Source organism: Micrasema longulum, unplaced genomic scaffold (assembly GCF_059751315.1).
Source record: "Micrasema longulum isolate JH-2025_06_02 unplaced genomic scaffold, ASM5975131v1 h1tg001149l, whole genome shotgun sequence".
NCBI lineage: Eukaryota > Metazoa > Arthropoda > Insecta > Trichoptera > Brachycentridae > Micrasema > Micrasema longulum.
The window spans coordinates 613,468-635,306 of NW_028278336.1; the positions used below are offsets into that span (position 1 = coordinate 613,468).

The following is a 21,839-nucleotide window of genomic DNA, read 5'->3' on the forward strand; positions in this document are numbered from 1 at the left end:
AAATCTCAATCATCACAAATAAAATAGTCAAAATAGGGCACTGTTGGAGAAGTATTTTTTTGCATAAGATTATTTTTATAATTTATTCTGCATACGTAACTAAAAATCAGATTTATTGGGGTAATGACTACTTTGTCGGGAGTGCGATAAACAGGAAGTGAAACGAGCTTACCAGAAAGGCAAGATAAGAGCATATCAGCCGATAAACACAAGTTCCTAATTAAATTATATAACTTGAGGTGTCCTTACAGTCGTGCTTGACCTGGTGGATGTTGACGGGCGTGAAGGGCGCGCGAGCGATGCGTCGTGGGCGGCGCAATGCGCGCGACAAGCGGCGCGCCAGGCGCGTAAGCGGGGAGGTGCGCAGGTAGAAGGCGGCGCGCGTCTTCATGACGGGCCGCGGCGAGCCAGCGCGGAGTGACACGCCGTGCGCGCCCGCCACGTGCCGCGCAAGCTGCGCCTTGAGCTTGAATTCCTGCGGGTGGCAATGCACTCTTAGTGTTGCTGGGTCATGTATATATTGGATCAAATAAAATAACTTACGAGGTAATTCTTATAACATTTAGCATATTTGTCACTTAAACTCAATGCCAAAAATATATTTGCAGGTATTTTATCATTATTATTACAGTTAGACCTCCTTTTTAAGTTTTTAAGGAAGCAACAAAAAAAAGTGTAAAACTTGTTGAAGTGAGGAAATGAAAAACGTATGGAAAAAACAGAATTACATAAAAATAAAATTGATGTATCAGACTATAGTGTATATATATTGCCAGAAAAATTGTAAAAACAGTCATAATTAGTGATTACGAATATTTATACCAATTTCCAATGATTTCATTAGTAATATTTCGTATTTTTTCAATCAATAATATTATGTATTTTTTTAATGAATTTAAAAAACATGTTTAAACAATTTTATTGGCTTAAATTACATGTAGTGATTATTCCCCTAAATGTTGGGAAATTTAATTCCATTTCCACTTACATGGCGGAAAAACTGTTTCACACTTTTATAACTATCTTCTTTTCACATTATGTTTATAACTTCAAAAAATATTTCTATTGCCACATTTTTAAACTCTCTGCATTGTAATTTATTGATGTAAAGACTTTATTTTTACTAAACATGCGTCAACTGGGTGTCACAATTGAGTAAAATGGCAAAATTAGACACTTAAACAAAAAGGTTGCACCTACTATGAATTTTATTTACTTTGAGACAATAATTTACCCTTTTTTATTTATCTTGATTTTATTCTGTATTTTGGGTAAACACGGTGGCACGCCTTGACGTCTTTTGACAGATCGAATGAGTTTCGAAAAAAATTCAATGTAAAACCGAGGTTATGAAAGACGTAAAAAAACTTTAATTAGAGGGAATATTTGAATGAGAAAGTATGGAAAAAATGGGATGTGAGCATTACGACGTAAAATGCGGGAAAATGTGTAAAATTAAGGAACGCAAAAGCGAGGTTTTACTGTATATACACCAGTAAGCTGATAAGTGTACATCTAATACTCCGTGTTTTAGAGACAGAAAATATAACCATGGAAAAAATTACACAAATCTGGAGTCCCTATTTTAAGAAAAATAGAGTTGTTGGAGAAAGTCCAGAGAAGGGAAACTAAAATGGTAGAAGACCGCTTAAGGAAGCTTGGATCGAGTTTATTGGAAGAGCGGGGGTAATGTGGTGATTTAATTGAAATTACTACAACTATGTAATATTAATGTTTTTTGTTGATATTACTTGATAAAACTCCATGGTTAATGATGATGATAAAATTATAAATAAACTTATCAATGAAACTTCTTGGTTTAGTTTTACTTTTTATTATGCCTACTTAGGCGAAAGCGCTCGTTGGTCAAAATAATAAAAAGTACAACTATGTAACTTCATAATCAGCATTTTTGAGTTACCCACCAAAAACACACATTTGTATCTTCCTCCGTGAATGCTAGAAATAGGCGAGCCGTGATTCGTTAAAATCATATTATAATGATTTGAATGCATGATTTGTTTATTTGTAGTATTCATGGAGGAAGGTAAGAAAAAGGGTTCTGAGTGGGTAACTCTCAAATGTTGATTATGAAGTAACCTAGTTGTAATGTATCGAAGTTGAAATCAATGTTCATTATAGGTAACAACCACCATCACATTCAACTCAAATAATTCAAGACGTGTTGTTTCAATTACAGCTGAGAAAAACAGGCGTCGGTTGGTTGGTTACCTTGCCACAATTGAGCATGGAACACCGGTGGGGGCGGTGGGAGAAGGCCGAGTGCGGGGGTCCTGTCTCCTCCCCGTCGCTGCTGCGTCCGCGCGCCCGCACCGCTCCACCCCCGCTCGCAGGAGCCCCGCTACTACTGAGCGAGATGGCTTCCGGTTCCCCTTCGCACGCTCCTCCAGCCACCTGGAATCAAATAGTAAAAAATTTGGTTATTCGGTATACTAAACAATGACAAAAATATTGTGCGATACTCTATTTTCAGTTCTACAACTGACATTTCATTGCGTGTGAAAACTGCAAAAAAAAAAAAAACACAATAATGGGATGTGTGTGGGTAGTGCACAAATTGATAGGTGGATCCATTTGACCAAACCTTTTAAAAATATTAAACAATAATTCAATATAAATAGCAATATTCTCTAACATAATTCAATTCTAAAAACAAAAAAATATCTTAGCACAATACATATTTATAGTGAGGTAATATTTATATTATAATGAAAAATTTCTTAAAAAATGTAATAATTCAAGATTTTCATTTAGGAAATGACGGCTTTAGCTGTCAGTCCAAAAGACCTTAGTAGTGAAAGGATAGCTATAGCCTTAATTAAGAAGTAATTATATGGTAGCAGATATTTATCGTGTCCCTGTAAAAAACAGTCAGTAACTAAAGTGTCTCAGTATGTTAATCAAAAACATTTACTTTAAACCATCAACTACAGTCCAATTGGAAGTGAAATATTAAAAAAAAAAATAGGAAAGTTATGATGTGTCCATTTGAGTGGATCCTATGAGAAAAAAATGTCCGCTAACGAATTAAATACATTTTTTATGACAAAAATGTGACAATACAGTTAGTTTTGCATCCATCCAACGAAATGTAAAAATTAAATGCCTGTAAGTCAATTGATCGACATAAAGGTACGATAACATTCTCAAGTTCTTTTTTAAATGTTGTGTGAAAACTTACTTTAAATCCGCCATATTTTTTCCAGTACTGCCAACATGAGGAACATAATCTACTCTGTAATTGTGAGGGACCCCACCCATACCACTGAGAAGATGAAGTTGCTAAAAAAGAAAAATACATATTATACTCACGAAATTACTGTGCACTGAAAAACTAAATGAATTAATTAAGAGAAGTATCTATTGTTTAGTGTGATAAAATAGAAATTCAACTCAATGTAAATATTTTGTAACATAAAAATTTTTTAGAAAAGGTAATAATTTTTTTATAATCGTGATCATGCAACCAAGCGCTAGTGGTTAAATGACACGTAGCGGATGTCGGCTCGAAGTTTGTATGTATTAGTTTCTAATGGCGGGCGACTAACGTCAACTTATCGAATCTTATTTGAATAAAGAAACATTGTGTGAAAGATTTTTTGTGAAAAATGTGATCCTTGAATATTTATAGTTGATTTAAGATAAAGTTTTGTGTTTTACTGACATGAAGAAAGAGATATTTTCAAATTAAGAAATTAAAGAAGCTTGGCGTACAGATGTCACCTGTGCTTCAAATGTCCGGTGTCCATACAAATATTAAAACAGATAAAATTGCAAATTATTTACCTTGACACGAACTGCAGATCTCTCCCGAAGTAAGATTAACCGCTGAGCCATTTGTACCGCCATTCATCACATTATTAGACTTATTATTATTTATAATTGCTGGGTTGGGTTTATTACTGTAATAAATAAAAAAGAATGATTAGGAATATTAATCAAATCATTGTGAAAATATTTTTTTTATCAGTGCTACTTTTATGTTTAATCCATTCAAGAGTGAGGTGTTACTACAAAATTAATATTACGAAATGGAGGTATTTATAATTTAATGTTTCAAGTGACCTATATTTAGTAATTTGACGAGATTAATAAGAAATAGAAGTATGAAACGACCACAAACACTCACTAGTTGGGAATGTAGACTTGTTTCAGCTTGGACTCAGCTTCCACAGCCTTCACTCTCTTCTGTTGTACGTATCTGTCTGTTGTCTTCCACATGTAGTAATATTCCACTATGTTTTTTAACGTTTTCCATGGTAACTATAACAGAAACACCACTTATCAAACATCCGACCATGGTAATACACCACTTCTCCAATGCTGCGTGACAGTTTTGAGTAAATATATATATTATGCAAACATCATCACGACAACTGATGCTCGTTGAAATGATGAACTGAAAATTTTGTGAGTTTCAAATATGTATATACATCAAATTTACTAGATATGTGTAAAAACTAATAAGAATTAGTTCTGGCATTATACTGTCAAAAGATAAAAAAAATGTATTGTGAAAGAGGTTCAGATTTCAGTTGATTTTCCGATGAAACAAACAAGTTAGGGATACATTTATATAGACATCGAAGAGAATAAAGTACACTTTCATTTCAAGGCAAAATCATTCGCATTTTGTATGAAATGAATTATAAAAGTCTAAATCATCTGTCACCGAGATGCCCTCTGTAGTCAACACAATGTATTTTACTGTCATAATAATTTTGTTAGTAGAGTTGAAAACCAATTATTAAAAATAATGGAAGGACAAGCAGCCATTGCTGGTGTGCCTATACCTAGTAGACATGTAGTCAGTTCTTCCTTTAACTTTGCATTCACTCAGAGGCATTGCATCTCAGGTAAATAGTTGAAGTACTGACTCAAAACTGAACAAACAACGTTTGAGTATTGATGATACAGAGAAAAAATCAGTGAAAAAATTCAGTGCTATGGAAAATTTGATAAAAAATGTTTTCTTACAAATGGTAAAAATTAGAGCATTTAATTGTATGGCACAATGAATAATATATATAAATACTTTACTATGTTTCTGTGACCACATATTCACAATAACCTATCAGTTATATCGCTATGTTGTTTTGGCAACTGATTTCCGGTTTTCGGGATAGCCATGTTTTTCGCCGTTTAGTGTATTTTGACGAACAAATAATTTGTTTTTATAATTGTACAAGGTCAACATTAAAATGTCAGAAACACTCACTGACATCCAAGAGGTGTAATTTTAAAGTTTCTATGGGGATTTTAGAATTACAAAATTTAAAAAAAATCACAGCGATGATAATTCGATACATAATAATAATAATAAAATTATTTTATTGGCTTAGTTTATTAACTATTTATTATTAGTTTAGTAGCATTATCAAATATATATATTTTTTTAAATCACAGAACATCCTCATTGCTTTATTTGATGAAATTGTATTTTAAGATGGGTTAATTATTACATTAATTCGACCCAATTGTAAGAGGAAAAATGGGTCTACTTACAAAGTCGGTCCGGATGTCATTAAAGTCCTTTCCATACTTGTCGAGGGCCTCCTCAAATAGGTTGGCCTCTGAGGCGCTCCACTCCTCCATTTCGTCCCGGCACAGGACGGGGCCTGAGGGGGGCACAAGGGAGGAAAGGGCGGCTTCCAGGCAATAGTCGTGCCGGTGGAGGGTATCCATGGCGTGGAACTAAAATAATGTTTGGTTTTGTAGACATAGACATTTCTTGATATAAAATATGCCGAAACACTATTTTGACATACGATGACATATTCTAATGCCTACATTTTGATTAAAATATGACACTTCTAGCACTAACACCGGAAACAAAAAATATACATATATTGTTTATGTTAATTCAATACTGCGGGAGAACCATTTGTCAAAATGTGCAGGAAGGACAAAAAACCACATGATTTCGAAAAAAAAAAGATAAAAAATAAGTTTAAGCATGGTTTACTTTGTGTTGTTGATTTACATTATAAATGCAAGCAGTCCATTGGTAAATTTATAAATTTAAATATACCAATCAATGCGGCTTGTCCCATTCAACTAATAATGACAAAAAAACTTAGTTGGGTTTCTGGCACAAGTTGGTAACTACATTTGACTTGTTGTTAGATACTGCACATTTTAAGTTAAAAGTTCACACCAAATCAACCATTTAAATGAAACTGCAAGCAGAACATTATAAAATATTATTTTTTGTACTTATAGAATACGAAATATTTTTATTTACTTTTTAAACAGAGATTATTTGATGCCATTTATCACATGCAACAATAAAGGGTTCAGTTTTATTAATTGATTATAAATTATAACAAACAAAAATATCAACAGGATGGTGTATGAAATGCGCTTGTGAAGCAACAGATGGTTTAACAAAACCGATGTGAAAAATTGCAGAAATTTGCAAGTACCCACATGGACAGAATGGTTAATCGCACAGAATGATTGACTTTTAAACAACCACAAGCACATAAGAATGCCTATATTTTAAGACCAGGGGTTGCCAACCAGATAAGACCCGAGGTTTGCTTTTTACTCACCAGCGTCCGTGCGATCGGCCAATCATCATACTTCTATTAGCACCCATGGTAAATAGAGAACAGCATTGGAAACTTAAAATCCGGTTGTGGTCCTGTGGCTAGTGTCTCGGACTCACGGACCAAAGGTCTGTGGTTCGAATCCTACTCTACCCCAACTTGATTCCATTTTCTAATAGTGAGTTATTTACAACTCGTTGAAAATGGCCTTCAAAGTTAAATATTTGGGTAAATCATAATAACGCAAATATTTATTTAAATTTAAAAAAAAAAAAAAACACCAAATGCAATATATCTCATACATCTGTTGCGTGAAAAAGAGGTGATCAGTAATCAATCATAAGCTTCAAGATCCAGTCCAGGAACTATGAAATATTGCAGTGTAAAAACAAATATTTGAAATCATCCCTGTCAAAATTCAAAAATAGGAAGGAGTTGAAAATACTCATCTAGGACACTAGGTTCTATTTCACACTAAGTGCAGTGATTTTCAACTCTATACGATTAAAAAAAAAAAAAAAATTGGTTACGCTTGCAATATAACTAGATAGATAAAAAAAATCTTGAAAGTCTTTGTCTTTCTGTAACCTATTTTTTTCTTTGCCTTGCTGCGATCGACAGTCCTAATAGCAGCGATCGACCGGTTGCCCATCACTGTTGTAGTCTCTACTTAATCACGAATTAGTTTGTCCCTTACCAGGGTAATGTCTCTACTGGCAGCGGCGGCGGACATGTGTAAGGAGGGTTGCTTGACGCTGCTGCTGCAGTCGAGGGCGCGTGCGAAGGTTCCCACGGAGCGGGACACAACCAGGAACTGGTCGATCTGTCGGTCCGTCAGCCCGTGTTCCGGCGTCCAAACCACAGTCTCCAGATCCTCTAATCTCCGAGGGTCTTCTTCGCCTGGAATCAATTCAAAAAAATTGTTTTATTTTTTAACATCTTAATCATAATATAATTATTTGTATTTAATTATTCATTTAGTTTGTAAATTTACAATATTACATAAATTTTCTTACTAGTAAAACACTAAATTAATTATAAAAATAAATATATCCAACTTAAATTAATAACTAATTCTAGATAATTTATTACTTATCTCCTAACATAAACAAATCATTATGTTTGAAAAATGCCAAACTTCAACTAATGCTTTACAGTCCTGTTCATGGAAACGATAAGGAGTTGAAAAAATCCAAGTTATACAGAACAGGGCAATCGGAGCAATATTAAGGCTGTAGTCGGGTAAAACACACAAAAATTGAGAAAATCATACGTATTAGACATTTTAAAACTGATGTTTTTTAAAAATCGCACAATAAAAAATAAAAAAAACATAAATTAGATAAAAGCAATAATTTTTAAAGGTATTTCTATTAAAACATATACTTAAAAGTTTTATATAACTAAAATATAAATACTTTTCGGCCGGCAGATTCCACCATTTCAAATTTAGACTTAACTTTAGTATCTCGATTCTCATATAAAGACTAAGTATTAAACTAAAATTTGTTCTAATGATTTGAAGATAATAAATTGAACATTTAAATAGCGAAAGCAAAATCATAATTTTTTGTATTCGAAAAGAAATATAACCATTTTAAATCACATAAATTTTGTGACATTTTTTGTTTATTTCTACGAAAAATTATGCCTTCAGTAATACTTTGAAAAATTTTGTTATTGAAATATTTTAGTTGAAACCTTTTGTAATAGAATTGTATTCTCCTTTTTTTAAAGAAGATAATTTTGGTTGTAATATTCAATTTCCAACAATATCTTATTTAGGTTTTTATTGTACCCGTAAGGGTATAAAAAGGTTGGTCGATGCATAAAAATTAAATTTATTCTAGACTTTCATTTGCAAGTTAAAAAACAGACTACTTCCTGGATACATATTAAATATAATAAGGATTTCCACAATGTTCTACTTTATTTCAATATTCATGATTGACAATTCTGCATCAAATTCAATTTATCTTTCTTGTAACTTGCACGCTGTGTGTGGACAAGTACTGGCCCTATAATGTTTGGTTTTGTCTGTTTATAAAAGAACTACTGACAATCAGTTCATTCCATTCTAATCTAATCATTCTTAAATAAATAAAATTAAAATAAATTAAGATAATAAGAAAAAGTAAAGAAATACGAATGTTCAAATAAAGGCAAAAGCTGCTAGACGGATTTGGAGATGGATGGTTATACCTCTCATCTATAAATATCGTTGAATTTGATTAATTTAATTTTCGCTTGTTACACTTTTTACAATTATATGAAATTAATTCATTTATTCATAAAAATATGTTTATTTGTAATATTTTTATGTGTCTAGATTTTTATTTACAAATAAAATTCATTTATATTATTTTCCATACATTTTGCAAAATAAATAATAACTTTTTTTGTAGGCATATTGTACAAAAAAATTGACTGATTTTAGTAACTAACAAACTGTGTGAAAAAAATTCCCTCAAGTCACTATGTGGTAACCGCAGATCACCTAAGGTAACCTTTTACAATTATATGAAATCAATTAATTTATTCATAAAAATATGTATATTTGTAATATTTTTTATGTGTCTAGTTTTTTTATTTACAAATAAAATTCATTTATATTATTTTCCATACATTTTGCAAATTAAGTAATAACTTTTTTTGTAGGCTAATTGTACAAAAAAAAATTGACTGATTTTAGTAACTAACAAACTGTGTGAAAAAAAATCCCTCAAGTCACTGTGTGGTAACCGCAGATCACCTAAGGTAACCCGAGGATAGGAAATGATCGCCTTATAATCACTGTCTCCCTTAATCTTATTGAAATTATATGCGTGTCCTGCTTTGTGATCTAATAAGATTACATCTCTTTCTCTCAAATTAATGTTTTATATATTTGACTCAGAGTACTTGATATTTTGACATTTTCATAGATCCTGATGGACTATATATTTAATTAAAAATTATCCAATATACCTAATATTTCACATAATTTTTTTCTCATGTATTATAAGGTTTACTCGAAGATTACAAAAAAAATTGTAGCCGAGATAATAATTAAGTACAATTTGCAATGCTGGTTACATCACAGGAACAGGCGGGTTAAAAAGCATGGTAATTTCTCATTATTAAAAGAAAACACGGTGTAAAATAAAGGTGGGTAACTTACCTTCTTTTAAAAAATTTGTCATTTCAGTCTGATATCTACTGCCTACTCTGATTTCACCCTTATCTGCTAATAAAGTCTTTTGGGTTGGGTCAAATACTAGACAGTAGAAAAATGTGTCCTGAAAAAAAAAACATTATGATTAATCATTAATTAAAAAAACTTATCATGAACAAAACAAAAATAATTAGGAAATTTAGAAGGGAGTGAAAATTCTATAGTGAGACCTGGGAGTAGGGGGTAGTTACAAAACCAAAATACAGTTCTTCCCAGTTCTGAGGATATTAAATACTTTATTTTTCTTTATTTGTTTATATAACATTAAGCTTGATTTATTGCAGGATGGATGTGAAAAATTGCTTTTTAATACTTTCGCAGTTATGTAAGCTATAGCCGTCAAAATCGTGTCTCTCATTTAGGAAAGTCCAAAAGACATTGGTAGTAAAAAGACAGCTTTAGCCTGCGCAAAACTGATGTAATTATATGGTAGGAGGAGATATTGTGTCCATTAAAAGCAGCAACAAAAGTGCCAGCACACCGGAAAATACGTATTGACAAATGTGTAGAGGGGGTATTTGTAACTGGCACACACGCTGGCACATGTGCCAGAGTGCGATCGTTATGCGCAGGTGATTTTTTAAATGTGCTTTTGACATCAGTCGCACATTTGCTCGCACGGACAGAAAGACTCACTAACATGCCGGCAGTTCAGCGATTTCATTGCCAATACACGCGTAAGCGTACTGGCCGACGTATCGGCTGCTTTTAGTCAAATAAGATTGACTTTAAACCATCAACTATGGTCCAATCAGAATATTAACCCATTCAGATAGAATATGTATAGGTGTTTCCTCATTTACACTGCAGAACCTACATCTAGAAGTTTCGGAAAGGTTCATTCTAGCAAGCTGTTTGTTCAATCTGATGTGCCCGGTAAGGGCTCTAGTGATAACCCTCACTTGATTTCGGCTGAGCTTTATTAGGTCGAAAGCAAACCTTTGCGAATAACCTTTTATCAGTTCCTTCTCATGGTGCTGACCAGGTACTTTTTGACAGAACATTACGCTCTGCTTCGTAGGAGCACATTTAGGCATTCCAAAGTAGGGCTCAGGACCTATTGGGGCTGTCTCAGTTCCAAGCCTTGCCAATCCATCAGCTGTCTTGTTACCGTCGATGTTTGTGTGTCCCGGTACCCAAATTAATGTCACACTGACCGACACAATGAAGCGCCCGTAGGTACTCCGGGGTTAATTTAGAATTGATCTCGACAGAGCTCAGTGCTTTTAGAGCAGCCTGACTGTCTGAGAGATAGAGATAGAGAGTGTGGTGATTGGTGTGTTTGTCTACCATGTTTGAGGTCCTGGGTTCGATAAGTTAAGATATGTGTCAATATGAATGGATCCAATGAGAAAAAGTGTCTACGAACATATAACGGTAGTTCTACGCTGCGATATCACACAGTTCCGGGACTGTCACATGACGCGTAGGATTGATCACCTTACCGTCCATGTAGTGAAATGATGATGATGTGGCAATAGTAGGTTACCATCATTGTCCGCACCCAATAGTGCACAGGGCAGTGCATTGGCACACTAAATGCAGTGTATCGATCATCTGTTACTTGAATGTAAGGTGATCAGCCTTGAGCTTCAGGAGTTAATTCAGAAACATGAAACATTGCAGTGAAGAACCAACTTTGATCAATATTTCACGTCGGCTTTCCTAGGAATCAAATCAAGGACCTCAAGCATTGAAGGCGAACGAGCAAACCATTATATTAAGAGGCGGACTTATATCCACTCGATTTCTTCATTCAAGACTTTTTCCGAGACTAGTCGTCCAGGATTATGGCTCTATTTCATACACGGAACTCTATACTTAATCCGCCCAGAAAAAGTAGAAATTTAATTTAATTAAAATAAAAACCATTTGTTTTTTAACCATTTATTAGTGATTTAATTATGGATGGGTTTCAGAGCTACATACACCACTAAGTAATTAAATAAATAAGAAGAGGTATAAAAAAAGGCTTTGAATTTGAATTATACACTGAATAACCACAGAGTTATAGAGTGCATTAAATAACATTTTGAAAAGTAAGTTTTGCTTACATCTTTATTAAGGTAGCTAAGCAGGGACTCGGTCTCGTTGAGCAGCGTGACGGAGCACTTGCCGCGGATGTGCGTGGCGGGGAGGGTCTCCACGTGGCGGGAGAGGAACAGCTCGCGGTGCTTCATCTGGTGACGCTGGCGGGACTGCGGCCCGTCTGCGCTCACCGCTGCCGGGCCGGGCGTCTCGGGCTCCTCTTCCATTGCGGCTAGAATGCAAACAAATTATTATATTAATATTACTGACTTCCTCTATTGACATTGCTTGGTAGCTTTGCATTTAAGATCGTTTTCCCACTTTTATTTATAATTTTCTTCAATGATTGGGTTTCTTCGTGACTGGCAACTCGTCAGACTGATCTGAAGATGTCAGCATCTAATGCTGTCGGTCACGTCTGAAGATGTCAGTCAGGATAAAACACAGTCACTGGTGAAAATTATTAACAAAATGGAAAAACTAAATACGGCATTTTAATTGATATGAATATAAGATTTTTTTTTCAACAGAGATAAGTCTGTTGAAAATGTAGAAGACTAGGCATTTACAGAACTTATGATTTGTCATCGGCTGGGTTAGATGATCACTTTCATTGAGTATTATTGATATACCCTTTCCATTTATATATGTTCAAACCAACAATGGTGGATATCAAAAATCAATTCAGGATTTTGTAAAAATTTGATTGTTCACTATTTTTTTGTACATTGATTTTATTTACGAGAGCATGAGAACAAAATACTTTCAAAAATAAAAAAAAAAGTTTATTTACTATCACCCTTTCCTCGGAATACCTCTCTGGACCTAGTAAGTAAAAGAGCAATGTAGGGAATTCCAAAAACGAAGAATATATTCTTTTTATTACTTTTACGGATCGTTAAATTAATGTTCATATATTATGTAGTAGATTATAATGTAACTTAATAATAATAAATTCTAATTTTAAAAGAGCCAACACAAAGAATAATAGCTTATATTATATTTACAAATATTTTGAACATTTCGAATCATATTGTCTATACCTTGACAAGATAAACAATTTCAAAATTTACTTTCAGAAAATGTTTTATATAAACAAACTTCTATACATAATATCATGGGATAATTACTACAACTAGGTAACTTCAAAATCACGATTGTTGTGTAAACCACTAAAGCACATCTTTATATCTTGCTCCACGAATACTAGAAGTAGACAAGTCGTGATGTATTCAAATAATTTAAGGAGGAGGATACAAAAATGTGTTTTAAGTGGTTAACTCAAAAATACAGATTTTGAAGTTAACTAGTTGTAGTAATGAGGAAGTTCGGTAGTTTTTTTATATTTGTTAATGTGCTATTAAATTAAACTAAGCCAAAAAAATATTTTTTTATATCGTATTATCAGCGCTATGATTTTTTAAAGTGTCGTGTTTCTGAAATTACTTCGCATATGACGTCAGAGGTTCTCTTTCGCTTATTCTAGGTCAGTTCAGCTGGTTTATCTGTTGACGGTAAGTAAACAGGATATCTTTCACAGCTCTTTTATGATTGGTTGATTCAAAGTAGTTCATTTTTATTATTTTTCGTACAGAAACTTTGCGATACAATTTAATGCTCAAATTTTTACCAAGCGCAAGAAAGCAATTTTGTATTCAATTTCCGGTAGGGCTGAAGTTCCCCCACGGTATTAGGCACATGCTTATTAATTATTATTTTATTTTGAATAATAACAATTCCATTTTCATTTCTGCTGACTCATTCACTCAAGTCAGTATTGAAAGAAGAAAAAAAGTTTTTTCAAAGAGATAAATTTATTATTATCACCTAATTAAGCTTATAATGATCAATATCATACATATGTGATGAATTGCAAATATAAATGATTGGCGGCCATATTTAGATCCAAATAATGTAAAATTCGGCATATTACTTATTCAAATCTTATGCGGGACTTTCATGAAGATCCATTATCACATAGGAATGTTCAGCTGTTTTAGAGCTAATTCGCCCAGTGATATATATTGCAAACGCCTCTTGAAACGACACAGATTGATTCAAAATAGGCAGTAATCTCTGTAACAGTATACCTGGTACCAAGGTCATAATGAGTTTAGAAATCAGAAATATGTGGATCAATTATTTATTAATTACGGAAAAATAACTGTTGCGAAAATTACTATTCTCATTCAGTCAGAGTCATTCATTTAAAAATGTTATTTCCTAAGAGTATTAAGGCGCTATGCGCGGCATGAGTGACCCGCCTATTTGACAAAAATCATTCTAAGATTATCTATCATGAAGTTTGATACATTTTACAACAAAACAATGGGCTGTAGATACTCAGGTCGAGAATCGCAAGCGTAGTGTGTAACCATCCGTTACACATCTGGTGTTAAACCAAAAATCTCCAATGCATTTGTTCTATGCGATAGAGCGAAATGTCATCTTTACAGCTGTATCGCATTATTATTTGGAGATTATTTCACATATTTATTGTATAAAATTGATATTCTCAAGGTGAAAAAGAAAGATAATTTTATTTTGGCATAAAAAACGACAATATAACCATCACACGTTTCCCCGGGTGGGCAGAGAGGATAGAACGCTATGTAAATCTGTCTTTGCATATAGACCTCACTTTCTCTACATTCATACATCTTCTCATGCACACGCGCAGATTAGTCCGACTTTTGACAAGTATTTGTTAGATTTGGTCTGCCATATTTTTCTCAGTTTTCCTCGATTTTTGCATCCATCAACATTTGCATAGTAAATCATTTTAACCAAACAGTAATTCATTTTTATTAATTAGTTCATACATATCAAATTAAACAAGTTTCATTTTTTTCCAATGAATTCCCATAATTATAAACAAAAACAGATAATCATGTAACGAGCATTTTTTTAAAAAGTACAAACTTTTTTATAGCGAGCACATAGATATTAAAAAAAATACAATGCATACATTACATTATTTTTTTTTAGTTGTGGTCCTGTAGTAGTAATCTCCCGACAAGGTTGATATTAAATATTTATTGAAAAGGGTGTTTTTACACTAGAATATTTTATAGTACCTGGACTGGTACTTGAAGCATAAGACTGATCATTTTACCTTCATGTAACAAAAATGATCAAGATACGCTGCGATTGGTGTACCAATCCAGTGCCCTATGCACCATTCAAAGGGAATGATGAGTAGTAAACTAAGAAACTGTTCAAAAATTTATATTAAAAAAAATGCTTCACAAAAATCGCACTTTTCCCTCTTTCCAATTGTTCCAAGAAGCTAAACTTTTAGGTCTAAGACAAATATATTGTTTTTAATGTTTAAAATATATATTTAAGAACCAAAATTTATTTACAAGTAATAAAAATAGATCAAGTCAAAGAAGGAATCGTGTGTTAGAAATACCACATTGTAAAACGAGGCTCGCACAGAGACATGCATATTTTATAGGGCCAAAAATTTTTAATTCTTTTTTTACTGATAATATTTCATTGATTCCAACTTTCAAAATTTTCCTTCTTTTGATTCAAACTAAAGATATGAACTCTTTTTTTTCTATGATTTATTTTGTTGCCCTTTAATAATAAGGAAAATTTTTGTGTTTTTTTTAAATATTTTTTATTTCCTTTTTTAATTACTATAAAAAAAATATATACCATATTATCTTTTACTGAATATTTTATTTTTTCTTTCTTATGTTATACAAAAATATTATAACTGTCCATTGTTTATTATAGGAGCAAAAATTCATTGACATTTTCTTGTATACCCACCAACAGGCCATGCCTTTGTGGGATTTTTGTTTACTATTTTTCTATTAATATGTATTTCGTTGATATGTAATTATGCTTTATTTTTTAAATACTCTGTTTTATTATTATAGTTATTGTAAGAAAACAAAAAAAAAAAAACAAAAAACGCAACTCTACCAGAACTTATTCCCATTTTCTAGTAATCGGATATAATGTCCTCAAATTAAAATAATTGCGTAAATCATAAAAACACAATAGACATTTTTTTTTTAAATTTTGAAGTGCAATTCAATAATAATAATTAATTTCGACAATTCTTATGACGCCGTTTTTAAACATATTTTAAGATTTAAATTTAAGCATATTTTATAAAAAAAACTAGATATCCAGGTAACATCGAATATAAATAATACCTAAAACTACGTTTTGGACGCTACAGAAATGGGGATTAATATAAGATACTGCCGTGTCGCACTGATGGCAATGACGTGTACTACTGCCGAAATCCATTGTCACGTAAATTTTTGATGGCCACGTGGACCGCTCTCGGCGTGTGCGGTCGGGCGGTCAGAGCAGCGCGGACCGCCGGCGTCGGGACGGCGGAGGCGGCCAGGGCGGCGCGAGGGGACGCAGACGCCTCGTCACAACGCGGCGGGACATTTAAGGGCCGTTTACACGTGGACAATTATTATTATGATGGATAACTTATATAGCGCCATTTTCGTAATACCATACATCAAGGGCGCTTTACAAAGTGATAAAATAGATATATAAATTAAATATAAGCTTTTGAGTTTTTGATTTAATTAAAACAATTTATTTTGTTATGCCATGCTACGGATTTATTCAACAAATGATTTAGAGAACAAGTGGATTTTAAGTTTTTTTCCAAAACATCACTTCACTCTCACAGCCTCGCACCTCTGTTGGGAGAGCATTCCATGCCATAGGACCTGCGACCGCAAATGCGCGTTCACTGAATTTAGTGCGCTGTTTGAGTAGAGGTATAGAAACTTTTTCTCTCGCCGTAGACGTAGCTGATCTAAGCGTAAGACGCATATCAGCTAGTTCATCTGGAATGCATAGTTCGCTCAGATATTCGGGAGCAGAGTACAATTGATACAAAGATACTTGTCCCAGCTCCGTGAACAGCCTCACCGTGCAGGACAGAACGCTGACTCAATACGAACATTCGGCCGTAGTTCACGCGCGAGCGTTGCGAAAATGAATATACGACGGCGTTCGTTACGAGCGAATTCACGAAAAATATTATTAATTTTATACCAAGATGTATTGGAATTGTTAAAGGACGAACTAAGAAAAAAAATTTTTTTTTGGGAGCGATACGTTCACGCTAAGCAAATTGCTATTGTCACAAGGTCCTGTCCGTGCGTGTTCACATGAAGACAATGCAGATAGAATTCCCGTCTATCTCGGTGGCGATGTCTCGGGACAATTTTTGCCCCACAAATTGCTGTTTACACGTGGACAATGATCGAGTCCCGGGAAAAAACAATATTGTATTGTCTACGTGTAAACGGCCTCTTACAGTATCGAGACAAAACATCGCGATACGTCACATTCCGCGACCACATGAGCCAGTCAAACGTCAAAATGCTTCATACTCTTGAAATAACGTAGCTCTAGTAAATTAATTATAATAATTTGTTTGGATTTGTTATTTACTGACTATTCTTGAAGTAATTCCATTGTAATTATTTAACATATATTTGGATATATTCTACCAACATATTAATTAGACAAAATACTCTATATTGTCACCATTCTCAAACTATCTTTGCCACTCACCTATACCGCGTGCGTATACAGTAGGAAATGAATGTACCTCTCATATCGATATTTGTCTATAGTCTGTGAATTCAAATCATCTTTTTATAAATATTTTATGATGTTCCATAGCAACGATTAACGATTAATTTGCGAAGGCTACTAAGGCTCCCTATGCGAATGATCTGCTGTTAACTCATTTTATGTTCATATTATACCGACTTATTTATATATTTTGTATACTGATATTTTCTTTTTATATAATATCCATGTTTTAATATTGTTTTTTTAAATTTTGTACAACGGAACTCATTATAATAAATAAATAAATGAATAATAAATTTAAAATGCTTGGTACATTTTCACTTATTTATTTGTTCTACGATCAAAAACTTAGAGTACCTAAAAGAGTCGCCCATAAGGAGAAAAACCATTCTATGATTATTGACCACGAACTTAGCTACAGATTACAGCAATACAACGGGCCGTAGGTACTTGCGTTGATATTTGCAAGCGCAAACCGAAACCGTCCGCAACACGTTAGTTGTTAAATTAAAAATCAAACCAAGAACGCTTTTGTTCTATGCAATAGAGCTTAAGGGTTTCTCTAAAGAATTATTACTCAGAGATCACGACGCTTTCACTAAACTTTGAATTGTTAGCGAATTTCGGCCGCCGGATATTGGGTAAGCACATTCATATTTAAAACATATTATTATTTAACGCACTTCATAAATGTTTATTGATGTTCTTTTGTCATATATTGCGTAAAACAATATGTTTTTCTAAAAGTGTATTTTTGCTGAATAATTTAAAATTAAATTGTGGTTTTAATTATTATAAATAATTTTATTTTTTATTTTATTTTATTTATTTAAAGAAAACAACAGCCATTACAACAAAAAATACAGTATATACAAATAAACCAAAATTTTAGGCCAATTGTAGTTTTCTATATAAAAACTAAATAGAATGTAAAATTTAAAAAAAAAAGCGTACCTGTATTAAGCCACTCCGTATCATATCACTTGCAAAAAATAAAAAATAAAATAATAACTAAAAGTACAAAATTTAATTTATTATCTATTCGATCGATACTATTCACTCCGAATTTTATTTGAATATTCTTATTTAAAAAATATATATTTATTAAAAACATACAAAAAGTAAAATACAAATTATCAAGTCCTACTGAACTGCATAATATGCAGTTTGTCAGCAGGTGCTTATAGGTAAGTTCTAATAAATCTTATCTCTTAAATTCTATGACATATAAAAATCTCTTATTACTATGGAAAAAAAAAGAAAATATGTATTCCCATGTGCATCGGAAATATGTTACACGTAGAGAAAAAACTTGTCCAAATAAAAAAAGAAAAACACAAAAAAATCAATATAAAAAAGCACTTTCTAAAAGCCCGAACTTCAGCATACGTCTTTCTCTTGAGCCTGATAAGTTTTTTTAAAATATTTATTTTATTTTATTTTCATTTGGGAAAAAAACAACAGTTTTTACATATATTGTATAAAAAAATATAAGAATACATATGAACGAAAATTGTGAAAACAGTCAATAAAAATTTTCCACAGTGGTGTAAGATTTCGATTAAGTACATTATCGGTATCAAAATAAAAGCAATTAACAATTGTTAGGCACTTAGAAACTTGCAAATAAAAAAAAAATACATATACTTATTTACAGTTATAAAAATAAAGTTAATAGAAACAAGATAATTTAAATTTAAAGAATAAGAAAAGAAAAAAGTTATATAAAAATAATGTAAAGGGTACAAAAATATAATCATGCACATACGAATACATACATAATTACTGACATAGTAAAACTAAACGGGTGTACTTTCTATGAGGAATTTTCTATATTTCAAATAAGAGAGATGAAAAATGTCTGCGTGACCGGGATTTAATGTGAGCATATTATACATTTTCGGTATATTGTACTCTAAGTGTTATTTTCCCGTATTTATTATTGAATTTAGGGAGAGCTAGTCCATCTACACTAGTGAACCGAGTATTATTATTATTTTTTAAGTTATTGAATTTTAGGATGATATACACCCGTTTGCCCCCATAGTGCAACGTGTGCTTTTAATAAAAAGTTCCTAAAAACGCTGAACAAATAAAAGAGCGAACGGAGTGTCCGTTCTGTCTAAGATCCGTCTATAGTAGAATGGTATACCTTTCTACGTCATGGATGAGGGGTGACGGGACTAGATGTTCCGAGTTCCGGGTGGCGGGAATGGGGGAGAGAGAAGAGAAGAGAAGAGGGGCAGAGCACGTGTCGCGGCGGACATTTTATAGTGCGCGGTGTGGTGCTAATAACGCTTCCCATTGACTGCCAACTGCCAGAGTGGAGCCGTGGAGTGCCGGTTTACAGGGTTCACCAGTAAGCTGTTACTAGTTGCCGCTAGTGCCGGCCTCCGCAATAATGCTCGCTTCGGGAAACGGGCAGTGAAAATGCTTCACTAGCGACATTGCGACAAACAGCAATTAAAAGCTTAGGACGACTGCAAAATCAAAGACCATTAGGCAAACACAATCCTGCCTGGTTGTTCCGGCGACGAGGAGACAAACAAACTTATCGATTTATTAAATAGGAATTTTCTGTACGAAAATTTATATTAGTATGAAATTTCGACAAAAGATACATTTTTATGCGAATATTTTTTTTTAAAAAAAAATTGAAATACATCTTAGTAAATATGGATAGTGATACAAAAAATATATTACTAGTAAAAGCAAAAATCCCACCAAGCGAAATTAAGATTTGAGTATGCAATATGTACAAACAAAATGGCACATTTTAACCCTCTTGCAAGAATGTTAAGACTCTATCATCATCATCATCCCCTTTCCGCACCTAATGGCGCATAGGGGACTGCATTGGAACATCAATCGCAGCGTATCTTGATCATTTTTTGTCACGTGAAGGTAAAATTATCAGTCTTACGCTTCGGGTACCAGTCCAGGTACTATGAAATATTCTAGTGTGAAAACACTATTTCAAATAAATATTTAACATCAACCATAAAAAAATATAATAAAAATTATATTAGCAGAATAACGATGGTATTTCCATAATTATTTTTACCACTAAGCCTAGGCGTAACTTCATACCAGATTTATAAGGCCAGAGGTAAATTTGAGCCGGGTTAAAATGTCGCTCAGCGTGTGCTATCGGTACATTGGAAATGGTAGCATTAAATCACGAGCGTGCTTCGTAACTATTAAATTAATATTATTCGGTCTCAAATACGCCAGGAATCATTTCCCACTTATATGTAAGCTATACATACATAAAGATGTAGCGAGCCGCCTTAGCATTAAAAGGTTGGGAAGGTCGAGTTGAGTGGATTAGTCGGTGTGGAACATCTGATGGTATTATTCGCAAACACGGCTTCCAATATGTAGTACTTGTATTGGAACTTGGAAGGAGCCGTTGCAAATAATGCCTTCATCTTTCCTATATCGATGCTGGGAAGGTTACCAAGCGACATGTAGCAACTTTACAGAAGAGCCAATAAAAGTTTATGTTTTTTTTATTAATAAAAAATAAAATACAGTATTCTTTATTGATTTAAAAAAAAACCTTTAATCGACTCTTCTGTGAAGTTGCTAGGTACATGTGTCTTGATAACTTTTACCTTTCCAGCGTCGATATGTTGAAAACTAAATATTGTCCCACAGAGCAATTCTTTGGGTATTGCTTATAAATATGAAGTATTTTTATAGGATTATCAAATACGTGAATGATTAAAATAACACGCCGAAAGGTGTCCGGGGGGGAAAGGTATCACTTTCAATGCTCGGAAAATCTGACAAACGGGAACAAACCTTTACTTTGTCGACGAAATAAACGTCTCGGTTTTGTGAAATGGCAGCGAAAAAAGAGAATAAACATTAGCGTAGTAAGGCTTTCAACACGATTCCTTGAAATAATACATTTTAGGGAAAATATTTTTAAGCGTTGTTTTAACAAAGCTGCTTAATATATTTTTAGGAATGAATGGCTTAGCGCTAGATTTAGAATTGTATTGAAAAAAATATATATAAGCAAAAAAAAAACATTTTTATTTATTTACTTTAAAAAATCTTCTAAGTGTTGCGGAGTTACAATAAAGTGAAATAAAACGGTCATTAATAAAGCGAATATTAATTAGCGGGATTTCGATACAAATGACCAATCAGTAAAGCAGGCACGCTTTTCTTACGTAAAATAATTATCAAATGTTCGGTACCTATTAATTTCGTATTGTTTAATAACGCGGCTTCATTGCTATGGCAATAAATGGAAATTGATAAACACGTAGGTTTTGGAGGAAAAATAACGTGACAGCGAGTGCAAAATGCGAAACGGAGAATAGGCGTGACACGTGCCCTTATTGCGCAAAGAGCCGGTAGATTGAGATATGTTGCACGTGGCAATGGTGTCTATAAATATTTACAATAAGTGTTTA

General features: G+C 33.1%; 1 protein-coding gene across 2 annotated transcripts in view; it reads right to left on the bottom strand.

Annotated features, from left to right (window-relative positions):
* The window catches only part of MTA1-like (metastasis associated 1-like), a 135,910-nt gene that overhangs the window by 7,594 nt on the left and 106,477 nt on the right, over positions 1-21,839 (bottom strand). For both annotated transcript variants that reach the window (XM_088233770.1, XM_088233769.1), the window contains exons 4-12: positions 11,841-12,046; positions 9,733-9,850; positions 7,270-7,472; positions 5,527-5,715; positions 4,151-4,284; positions 3,808-3,923; positions 3,203-3,303; positions 2,233-2,415; positions 250-475 (exon numbers count right to left, since the gene is read on the bottom strand). In XM_088233770.1, coding sequence (XP_088089896.1) covers positions 250-475; positions 2,233-2,415; positions 3,203-3,303; positions 3,808-3,923; positions 4,151-4,284; positions 5,527-5,715; positions 7,270-7,472; positions 9,733-9,850; positions 11,841-12,046 — 1,476 coding nt within the window. The remainder of the gene's footprint in view (positions 1-249; positions 476-2,232; positions 2,416-3,202; positions 3,304-3,807; positions 3,924-4,150; positions 4,285-5,526; positions 5,716-7,269; positions 7,473-9,732; positions 9,851-11,840; positions 12,047-21,839) is intronic.